This window comes from Schistocerca nitens, chromosome 3 (genome assembly GCF_023898315.1).
Source record: "Schistocerca nitens isolate TAMUIC-IGC-003100 chromosome 3, iqSchNite1.1, whole genome shotgun sequence".
NCBI lineage: Eukaryota > Metazoa > Arthropoda > Insecta > Orthoptera > Acrididae > Schistocerca > Schistocerca nitens.
The window spans coordinates 853,893,925-853,906,259 of record NC_064616.1 but is presented as its reverse complement, the minus strand read 5'-3'; the positions used below and the strand labels follow the sequence as shown (position 1 = coordinate 853,906,259).

The 12,335-nt window shown below is 42.1% G+C and overlaps 1 protein-coding gene across 1 annotated transcript in view; it reads left to right on the top strand.

Moving 5' to 3' along the window:
- The window catches only part of LOC126249451 (uncharacterized), a 243,854-nt gene that overhangs the window by 129,957 nt on the left and 101,562 nt on the right, over positions 1-12,335 (top strand). The window contains exon 3 of the mRNA XM_049951105.1: positions 167-288. Within this exon, the coding sequence (XP_049807062.1) occupies positions 192-288 (97 nt within the window). The 5' untranslated portion in view covers positions 167-191. The remainder of the gene's footprint in view (positions 1-166; positions 289-12,335) is intronic.

The following is a 12,335-nucleotide window of genomic DNA, read 5'->3' as shown; positions in this document are numbered from 1 at the left end:
ATTTTCATCGCTCGAGGATTGGGTATTATGTTCTCCTTATCGTTCCATTTCCTCTTCATCGACACACTAGTCGCCGAAGTGGCGTCAAGTAGAATGTCTTGTAAGAGGCGACCGAGCAACCCACGGCCAATAATCCCATATGATCATTTTGTTTCATTCGTTGCAGGCTAGGCATGCGGTGAGGCCGCGCCATGTCGACGCTCACGTCTCCCGGCTTGCTGTCGCCTCCAGCTCCCGTCTACATTTGCCTGCAACCTGACGACACGCACCTTCCGGCCAGTCCAACAGGTACACTGCTAGCACCTCTTCCTATTTTATTGCCTGTGTGTTGCCAATTTATTTTTTTGTTTATCTTCCTCTTTTCGCTATATTCCACGTCGAATACACATTTAAGTGGGAAGAAGTCTTTCTTGAAGATATTTTTCTGGAATGTGGCCTTATATGGACTGAATCGTGGATATGGACTGAATCGTGGACGATACGAATATCAGACAAGGATGGAATAGTGGCTTTTGAAATAAGGTGTTACCGAAGAATGTTCAAAGTTAAATGGAGAAAAATGGCTCTGAGCACTATGGGACTCAACTGCTGAGGTCATTAGTCCCCTAGAACTTAGAACTAGTTAAACCTAACTAACCTAAGGACATCACAAACATCCATGCCCGAGGCAGGATTCGAACCTGCGACCGTAGCGTTAAATGGAGAGACCGAATAAGTAATGAGGAGGGACAAAACCGAATTGGAGAAAACAAAATTTATGGCACAACTTGATAGCATACATCCTGAGGTTTCGGGGAAGTGTGATGGGTAAGAATTGTAAATGAAGACCAAGACTTGAATGCAGTAAGCTGGTTCATATGGGTGTATGTTGTAGCTGTTATGCAGAGATGGAAAGGCATCCACAGCATGGACAAGCGGGTAGAGCTGCATCGAATTAGTCTTTAAACTGAAGACCTCAAGAGCAAACAACAACACACACCTATTCCACGTACCAACGGTAGTGAGCTAACGGTAGGGGCTGTTTCATTAACTTAATTGGTGTCGGGTTTAATCTGGAAAGCCAGCGCAGCTTATAGAGCTCCTCCAGAATTTTTTTTCATTGTAGATATCAAAAGTCCAGAAAATTCGAACAGTCCTAAACACGGAAAATAGTGATGGAAGAGATATGCTGTGTAATAATTTCCACGCTTTAATCGACCATGGTCGATTATGCTGTAAAATGTAAATGCTTCGAAAAAAATGCGGGTAGTTAGATGCGGGATGAAGTTAGTAACTTTACTAGTCAGTGTTATTAATCCTAGAGCATTAAACGGGGGGAAATCTTACGTTATTATTACACCATCATAAGTTTCACTAACCCAAATTTTAAACAACAGAAGTTATAATTTATGGTTTAAGCACTAGTTAATTACTGTTATTAGATGTCCAGTTATGTGTTATATACAAAATAAGTACAAATGGCTCTGAGCACTATGGGACTTAACATCTATGGTCATCAGTCCCCAAAATAAGTACAATATGCCCTGTTTTATACCCTACAATGACAATTATTCTGCTCAAAAAGGCCGGCCGATGTGGCCGAGCGGTTCTAGACGCTTCAGTCTGGAACCGCGCGACCGCTACGGTCGCAAGTTCGAATCCTGCCTCGGGCATGGATGTGTGTGATGCCCTTAGGTTAGTTAAGTTTAAGTAGTTCTAAGTTCTAGGCGACTGATGACCTCAGATGTTAAGTCCCATAGTGCTCAGAGCCATTTGAACCATTTTGCTCAAAAAGTTATGAGAAAAGATTCAAATGGTTCAAATGGCTCTGAGCACTATGGGACTTAACTGCTGAGGTCTTCAGTCCCCTAGAACTCAGAACTACTTAAACCTAACTAACCTAAGGACATCACACACATCCATGCCCGAGGCAGGATTCGAACCTGCGAGCATTTTACACACAAAATAAGTAGAAAGTCTTTTGCTCTCTTCCACGGTCACCCAGGGATTCTTCATCCGCTTCTTCATTTGCTGATTCAACGTCTGGGTCTACATCACTGTCAGCTGTACACACAATATTATCTTCTTGAAGAAAATCTTTCTCTCCTCTAAAATCTCCATTGCCTGTGTCTTTATCAGCTTTTTGAAGCAAATCCCACAGTATGTTAATGTCAAAATCATCTTTCTACTTTCAGTAGCAAAAGACGAGATCAGCACTGAAAAAGGCCAATATATACAAGCTAATACTCTTCTAACTTTGACTGCTTGATATTTCACGCGCGCTGCTCCACTTGGATAAATTCTGAGCGATAAAAGAAATATCCTGATTATTAGAAAACAGGCACACCATCACTCAGCTAAACATTCCTAATATTTACGACGGGGGAACTATAGTCAGCAAATCGCTGGAGTCAGGCAATAAATAATTCAGTCATTGTTAATAACTATGTTTTCCATGAAGGTACTCGAGAGCAATGTTGATAATGTGCCCAGATTGGTGGGAATCCCGAAGAGATGCCCACTGCAGTCCTACATTTTACGAGGTTTTAGTAATCTGGAATTCTACTAGGAAATGCGCAGTTCAGAAAATGCGTGGCATAAGAACCCGACCCAAAGACTCCGCGTTCGAAAACGACAGCGGCTGCTTTAGCCCTAGATTCAGAACTGTTTGTGCATGTGGGTCGAGCGCCGACACGAAAAATAAGATGGTGGCGCCTAGCGGGGCGATACAACGAGTAGAAATGGCTTGTATGCGACGTGTGAGAAATCTGGGGCCGTGAGCGTGTGGCGGGCGGCCAGGCTGCTTCCTCCTTACGCTGCTTCCTGGAACCAGTTGCCGGATGAATGGAAATTTGCACATTCTTACGTCGAGCGGTTGTCACGGAGATGGCGGTATCACAGTTTGTTTTAAGACTAATAGATTTCAATGTTCTACGTCTCTGTTGTGCAGCAGCTACAGTGAACTGCAGCGGTTCTTTGCAGGTAACATTTGTTGACCAAAACCACACCAGCTGGCGGCATTCATATTTTCGCAGTGATTTTTTCTGTTGAAAGTCTACAGTCATATTGTAGCGAAGTCTCTGACGCTTGTCTGCTGCTCGTGGTCTCGCGGTAGCGTGCTCGCTTCTCGAGCACTGGGTCCCGGGTTCGACCCCCCGGCGGGTCAAGGATTTTCGCCTGCCTCGAGATGGCTGGGTGTTTGTGTAGTCCTCGTCATTTCATCATCATTCATTAAAGTGGCGAGATTGGACTGAGCAGACATTGGGAATTTGTACGGGCGCTGATAACCACGCAATTGAGCCCCCCACGAACCAGACATCATCGTCATTGATGACACATTGGTCTGGGATGCTGTTTCGTTTTTCAGTCCTGTTTGACCTAAGCAGGAGCCATGTTCAGTCTGAAGGTGGCTTGTCATATAGTTACACACATACAGCCATGTCACACATTTAGTGAATCTGGAGTAGTAGTAGTTCCGGGACTTCTTAACTCCACATTATGAAATGTTAAGACAGCGACGAACATAGCTTTCAGCAGACAAGGAAATCTGCACTGGATCACTGACCATTAACGCGTGAATTTAACGGGACTGGAGCAAAGCAATCTTCTTATTTTTTAGTGTGTGTAATGTAATTGCACTATTTTATTTCCTCAATGGTATTGTTACGAATGCTGGCAGCTTTCACTCCTGTTGCGTTTTTGGATGAGTTTTCAAGGTAACACACCCTGACAAATTATTATTAAGTAAAGCTGCCTTCAATCCGAAGACTGATTTGTGCACCTCAGTTCTTTGGTGGTCATAGTGCTACTTCGAATGGCATACCCTTGTATTCCTCCGTCCTTTGAACTGACCTACCCAGGCAATTACAGGAGGACATACAGTTTTATGTGTGCCGCTGTGCAGACTGAGGACTGAGGGGTGAATGACAAAAAATCCTAGGGCCTACTGACTTAGCCACGCAGTCACACAATTTATCGTGTTACTCGTTGGTTGCTGGTCAACTTTTAATTTTTATTGATCAACTTACGTACTCTTGACACAGCTTAATGATACCGGTATTAAGATGAATGTTCTTATCAAATGGTTCAAATGGCTCTGAACACTATGAGACTTGACATCTGAGGTCATCAGTCCCCTAGAACTTAGAACTACATAAACCTAAATAACCTAAGGACTTCACATACATCCATGCCCGAGGCAGGATTCGAACCTGCGACCGTAGCGGTCGCGCGGTTCCAGACTGAAGCGCCTAGAACCGCTCGGCCACAGCGGCCGGCAATTTTCTTATCCAGCCGGCAAAAATAGAACTGTTTTCCTGTGGGGTTCAGAAAACAATAAAAACGAGAAAATACGTACATATACATACGGATTTATAGTTAAAGTTGTATTTTAGACATTTGACAGGAGTAATTTGTAGTGGCATAACCTTCACGTTGTTCAGTTCTCGCGTCTGTGTAACACTATACATGGCCGCACATGCGTCACAGATTCTAGGTGAGAATGCCAGTGTTAGTGTTCCCGAAGTGAAGGCCAAAAGCAGTTTTGAGCGACACACGGCTATACAGCCAAACAGTAATGTTGCGAAAGCTGCATTACTACTTGCCCTTTCCGCCGGAGACACTTAATTCGACAGTAATATCTGACATCCGATCTGAGCCCTAGTCCGTTAACTGCATCTGCAGTGCTGATTTACATACCAAAATTGCTTTCCCTTTAGGAGTTCATTCGTCCGCGATCCCTACCGTTGCCCTCATGTAAGTGACCCGTCTTGTAATTTTTTTTAGCACTGTTGCTCGGCATTACGTTCTTCCTTTTTTGTCCGGAGTGAAGAAATGAGATTATTTTAAGATTGCAGAATAGCGGACGGCGGCCATCGCTCGCGTTGCGCCAGCCTTCTTACTGTTCCGTTGAAAAAGACGTTAAACGGGCGCACGCTTGGCAGATTTTTAGGTGCTAAGTGGTAACGGGGCCTCTGGGTAAACACTGTGCGGCTGCCTGCACCGTACTCTTCCCGTAATTTGTACAGACGGCCTCTTCGCCGCCTTTCTAGGTTACCAGCTGTCAGCCGTTGCTCGAGTGTCCGAGGCTATCTCGTCATTGCAGTGCTTACACAATCTCACATTTCCCTCCGTAAAAGCATATTTGCTGTTCAGAATTTGTTTGTACGTTGTTCTTCGTATTTATGCTAATATGCAGCAGGTACACGCCTCAGCAGTTTACTACGCCAGTCTGGAATTCGTAAATAATGTCTACACTGGAGACCCCGATTAAAACTGAATATAATGTCAGTGACTGTCAAAATACCTTCACGATGAGTGTCGAAATACGCATGTTCTCTGGCAGCAGTAATTAACAGCGTTGTAGGAGACGAGGTACTGGCAGAAGTAAAGCTGTGGGTACCGGGCGTGAGTCGTGCTTCGGTAGCTCAGTTGGTAGAGCACTTGCCCGCGAAAGGCAAAGGTCCCGAGTTCGAGTCTCGGTCGGGCACACAGTTTTAATCTGCCAGGAAGTTTCATATCAGCGCACACTCCGCTGCAGAGTGAAAATCTCATTCTGGAAACAGCGTTGTACGTTTTTCGTTTTTGTTTGTCTCTTCCATTTTTACTCTTGTGATACACCGAGCCTACAGGTAACAATTGTGTGTTTATAGAATCGAATGCAAAGTCGTAGACGTATTAGAGTCATTTAAACGATATTATGCAATGATTTAGTGGAGGAAAGTACTGCTCATACATGCAGTGAATACAGTGTCTTAGAGTCTCGAAGTCGTATTCAGAGTTCTTTCCGTATTCTGACCTAGAGAAACCAGGAGCTTGGCGTCACCTGTTTCTTCCGAAATCATGGATACTATTGAGTACACAGTCATCAGGAAACACCTGAGTACACTCTTGCAGTCTTCTCAGCCTGCTGTTACTGTAGCCCAAAACCCATACCAAATGTTGAGATGAAGAAGTTGTTGTTAGTAGAAGGAAAAACCAGTCCAGAGTTGCATATTTTACTTTTATGACAAGTTTCGGGCCGAGGCCCATTTTCAAATCATCGTAACATAGTCAGAAATGGTATTTCCGATTATGTGAAAACCATTTCAAAAATATGCAAAGAGTAGTTACAGTGTATATATCTTGTATGCGCTGTAACTGTACGTTGTACATTTTCGATATGGGTTTCACATATTCAGAAATATCATTTTTGACTATGTTACGATGATCTGAAAATGGGTCTCCGTCCGAAACTATTCATCGAGTGAATAAAATAGTAAAATTTGCAACTTTGGGCTGGTTTTTCGTTGTACTGATTAACAGAAGTTGCTGACCCACAGCTGTTCCAGCATGCTGGTGGAAGTTCGCTGGTTGTTGTTAGTTGGTTGCACTGTAAAATATATTCACCTTTTTAAACACTTGTTTAACTTAAAAGCATTTTCTTGAAATTGCAAGGGCACGTTCCAAATTATAGTGGCACCAATAAACGGTCGACTGATGCCCAAAACGTCTATGACTCTGTGGAGCGCAGAAAACTAAACTTAAATTGAACATATGAATTGAAGGCATGTGCGGAAAAACGGGTTAACCCTCAGATGTAAAAAGCTTAGAGATAAGTGTTGCCATCTGTTGCTGGGTACGGGAACTATCAAAGATGACAATGATCTCACTCCTAAATGTCATTTAGAGGCGAGACTAGTATCTTCAATTCAACTAGAACTGAACAAATTTAGATAAACGTTATCAAGCCTACTTTATGAACAGTAATATTTTCAGTAGTCCATATTATATATAATATTCATCTGTGTGAAAAGCTCTATGAAAGTGCAAACTTTGAAGACCTACGTCACTGCACCGGTGACACAGTGTATCTCCAGTCCAAGAAACGATTTTTAAAGAAGTCGTGTGTTTAAATCGTCGGAAATATCCTTCAGGCTTTTTGACGCTGACCTTTTCTCCTGAAAATTTCTGTACGTAACTAGACACTTTTTACTTTTTACCTGACAGAAAGGAGGAGTTTATTTTATTGGGACCTTGCTCTACTCTCAAACACAAAAAAAGACTCCAAGACAATATTCCAGGCGGAGACATCAACAGAAAAAGACACACGCTAAAACATAGACAAAGTTAGAAAATTAAAATATACATTCTGCGAAGAGACTCTATTGCCTTCCCAATGGCTACAACTATCTTAACGATCCCGAAAAACACATATCTGAACTCTTTTATTATCCACGCCATGTCAATCGCCCAAAATTGTGTTATAATACACACAGAACGACACACTCCATTGTTAAGAAACAGGTATAACATTTTTTTCCGTCAGTGATTGTCCTTCTACGACTGACGAAGCAGTTTTGTTTGCTACGATCAAATCAAAAGTCGGAGGCAGAAAAGATTTCTTACTTGTTTTCAGTACCGATTTTGCTTGTAGTGCATGTAGTACCGGTGACTCGAGGTACCCGTTTGAAGCAGCTAGAATATTAAAAATTTCCTTCACTACGAATAAATCCGGGGTACTTTTGGGCATGATAATATTTGCTGAGTGGCACAGACAGCGCGGCACGCACTACATGCCTAATAAGATACAGGCGTAGGGACGCAGCCAGATGGTAAGGCATAAATTTAAATTCATCGAAACAGCGTGAATTGTATTACAAACTATGCTAACGTGACCCTGATACAGCAGTGGTGGCTTATTTTTGTTGAGCCCGTGCCTGATTTTAAAGATGTGTTATTCACCTCGTTAGTAAACCGTAGAAGCTTGAAACATTCTGTAACGTTGAAAGCCGAAGAGGTTTGGCTGATATTATACGCGAATGACTCTCAAGATAACTATTCTGAGGTAAAGGGAAAACTGAATTAACTTTCCTCATCTTCATGGTAACGAGTGAAAACGTATACATGTAATTTAAAATAGTTTTTGGTACAGTTTTCGCAGAGCGTGTTTCCTTGCTTCTGTTAAGTACAGTTCATGACGGTTACCAACAGCTAGTTGTTCTTCTTAGTGTTAAGTGGGGCGCCATTATCTGTAACAGCTTTTTTCAGGAGCGTTTTTATTTCATAACAGCATTGTCAGTTAGCTTTTTGCTCCCTCACTTTATCCATCTCTTCATCGTGTTGCCTTTTCTTATATTATGAATTCCGCTTCTTAATCTAGTACCTATCTATTCATCAGTCTTTTTTTTCGTATCTCACACATCATTACCACATTCCACATTCATTTCAGATTCCAACCAGCCAGCCCGCATCTCGTGGTCGTGCGGTAGCGTTCTCGCTTCCCACGCCCGGGTTCCCGGGTTCGATTCCCGGCGGGGTCAGGGATTTTCTCTGCCTCGTGATGGCTGGGTGTTGTGTGCTGTCCTTAGGTTAGTTAGGTTTAAGTAGTTCTAAGTTCTAGGGGACTTATGACCACAGCAGTTGAGTCCCATAGTGCTCAGAGCCATTTTCCAACCAGCCAATCATTTATACAACTGTTCTGCACTTAGCATCCTTCCTAAAAACCAGAAATTTTATTTTTCACTTTTCATTTTTTCTTTGATTCCATTGCATGGAAAACTGAGTTGTGTGTAAACTCGGCTGAAAGTAAAAGGGGGAGCCGTAGTCCTTAGGCACCTACGCCCCTACATTTGAAAAAAGCGGAAAATCAATAGAAATTTCGTTTACTTGTTATTTCAAAAATACTACACATAACTAACTGATTAACTAATTACTTTCAACGTAGTTATTAAATTTATTGTATTAATTGTAATAATTCAACCTATAACTCTACTAAGTACATTGTTCTTGGGGTAAATATGATGAATAATTATGTGTCCTCTTAAAAACCTTTATTCTTTGATAAAGTCTCTTTTCCATGTCCTGCAAACTTAAGGCGGTACTCGGATACAGCATGAAGTTGCTTCTGTTCCTCCTATTTTGTAAATATTTTTTTGTACTTCTCCATGAACTTGACGCATTTTTTGTGAGATTATTTACAACTTTCAGTTTATTGACTAGATGCAGAGTGTTGATGAAATCTTCATTATCACGGTACTGCGAAGATCCTATCTGAAGGAACTCGTTTTTCAAGTCAGCTCTGGTAAAAAGACTTGCTTTGTTAGAAACGAACTGATCGGTCCAGTTATTGATGGTTTCTGGGATTTGATCGATTCCTACTTGAACCCTTTCAATAATTTCGTCTGATGGTCGTGCCTTTTAAGATCCACTTCATTGAAAATTTTCGGTTTTGAATCAAGACAAATTACGATCAAAGAATACAAAGGCGACAGGTTCAGGAAACGGGTACCATACATGACTTTCCAGTTTTTGTGAAGCCATATGAGAAATATCATAATCGACAGCCTCACATTTATGATGATTGGAAAGAATGTTGAAATCTATATGCTGTGCCTTGTCTGCTTTTGACAGAGAACTACGTGCTCACCGACAGAGAAAATACAAATATCATAAACTGCAATCTCTTCTTGTAGTGATATTTCAGACTCATAACGGAAGACAGATATTTTCAAGAAGTAAATGGCTTCCACCAGCCACTTCAGCGATAGATAGCACCTTGAGTAGGGATAGATATCGCATGAGACATCAGTTAATTCTTAAAAATGCTCCATAATTCTCTTTAGGTCGCTGTTCTCTAAAAAGAATCTTGAACAATAATCGAGAGATGGAGACACACTGACGTGACCCACGTATTTCTTGACTTTTCCATGCTGAATTCCAGTTTGGAATTCATTAAAATCGATTCCAGACCAAACTTTTTGATGTTTTTTAAAGAGTGTTGTAGTCGGACCTGTGCTTCTACAGCACATCTTTTCCTCGAGAGAACACTTTTGACAATGGTTTCATGTAAGTGACGACTGCAAGCTAAATACAAGAGGAGGGATTTTTTAAAAACAATTCAGTCAAAAAATGCATACCTCTAACGTTGTCGTATCTGATGCTTTAACGTAGGACTGAAGCCCCTATTCAGTGAGATAGCCTGCTATATTGCAGTCGCGACTGCAATGAAGGCATTCTGAGGAATTGCTCAGTACCACGATTTGAAAGAATTCCAGCAAGTTTTTCTACCGTATAGTTACTTTCATGGCTGTTACTAATTTACCATCCCATTGGACGACACTAGTCTGTAATTTCTTATCTTGACTTCAGCAGCCGTTTTCTGACGAAGTTTGTCCCAGGATCGTGAGGAGAACTACCGTTGACTGCAAGATTTTTGGTATCTTGACCTAGTGCTTTGCTTGTAGCTATCAGGATGTGATCTGTTTCCTTGTATTCCTTGTCACAGACCTCACATTTATCAAACTCAGCATAAAGCGTCAAAGTCATTACTGCTTGACTTCCTCTTCTCATTTTTATTTGTGGCGAGGCCGCGCGGGGTAGCCGTGCGGTCTAAGGCGCCTTGTAACGGTCCGCGTGGCTCCCTCCGTCGGTGGTTCGAGTTCTCCCTCGGGCATGGGTGTGTGTGTTGTCCTTAGTGTAAGTTAGTTTAAGTTAGGTTAAGTAGTGTGTACGCTTAGGGACCGATGACCTCAGCAGTTTGGTCCCATAAGATTTTACCACAAATTTCTAATTTGTGCCAATGGAATTTTAGAGACAGCGGAGCCTCGGAATTTACACTCCTGCAATACTTGGACAACAGAATGCTGTCCGTAAACTTCTCAAATTGCGACAACCTTCCCACGAGCAAAGGAGCTGACACGGCTCACGTCCTCTCAGAACCAAAGCCCAAGACGGAAGCCCAAGACAGAGAGTCGAGCAAGATCGCTCTTTTCCTCTGTTTTCCCCACCAAAATGTTACTCACATCCCTAGAAACGCTCAAAATACCCAGTTTCCCAGCGCCGACCAATGTATGGCCTGGGAATCGAACTATTTTCCACAGTTCTTCCCTTCCTACCAATTTTCACGAGTAAACTCCGCCCAAGCCACCTGGGAAGATCCACAGCTGCGGGCAATAACAATTTTTCCGATTCCTAAGGGACTTCCGGCCTGCCCCACTTGAATTACTCGAAGGCGTGAAATTAGTGGAACGTAGGCGAGAGCACATCCAGCTAGCCACTGGCCTGCCCCACTTCAACTACTCGAGGGTGTAAAATTTTTTTGTAAACACTTGAGGTTATACACCTGGAGATGCGCTGTCAGGCTGCTGGCTGAATGATGTCCCCCGTGCCTCGCATATAATGCATTGACACAAAATCTGATAATTACAAAATCGCGTAATTTTCCCTGTATTACACAGTCAATGTGTCGATGCGTTTCCACAGACATTTCGTACACCGTAATCGAGAGTATTACTGCAACAGACAACAACTAATTATCTGCAAAGCGATCGCGCCGCTGTCAGTCGTTTTTATTGACCTAAAGTACTCGCAAAGTGAATATAGTCACGTTAAATGGATTCATGTAAAGGGCAAGACCGTTGCCACCTTACAAATATTTTTGTAGTTACCTCCATTGTTGATACAAACTTTCTAATTTTCGTATACAGTTTCTCACTTCCTGTGTCATAACTCGTTCTTTGTCAGAGCTCGTTCTTTTTCCCAATGAATCTATGCACAACTAGAGTGGCACTTTGGATCTCAGGTAATTTACACACTCGCAAGGTTTACAAATGCATCCAGTTATTTCATGAGAGTAATACTCGTTTAGATATAAATGTTTTCCCGTAGACGAACTGAACGCGAAGATGCTGTATGTCAAGCCTGGTACCATCCCACGAAGATGAAAGACTATAAAGAGTGGTCCAGGTTGGGTCGGAAAAGGGAATGGCTCAGCTTGCTTTGCCCTCGCTCTGCCTGCCTTGGGAACAATGATAATTCATGGCAGCCAATTAGCATAATCTGAAACATGAAAACGATTTAAGTTAATGGCATTGAAGTAAAAAAACTATATACATCGGGGGAATTTTCCGATTTTGAAGGACCGGGGCACTGTTTCCTTTATCTTACTCAGCACAAGTTTCGCCCAGCTCATTTCTACATGAAATTGAACCAGACTGGTAGATAGCACAGTAAAAATTATAAACAATTTAAATGGAACCAAATAAGAAACCCCCTAATCAATAAAATACAGTCGTCATATGATTTTCAACTATGACATTAACTAGCAAGATGCATGGGCTATAGGACAATGAACTTCTACTCCACGGGAAGTTCGGTGAAAGACGGAGCAGCTAAATTAGGTTATTTTTTTCTGACTTTCCCACAAATGACAGGTACTTCCTGCAGTAACAGCTGATTCTCTTCTTCACTCTTCTCTCTTTGTCCAGACTAGACAGTCCTTCACTCTAACGGTTTCTATGTGACCAGGGCGTCAAACATTTTAGTTGTGAATACATTTTATCTATTTTACTCGATTATAAGCGTAAAATGGGAACTGA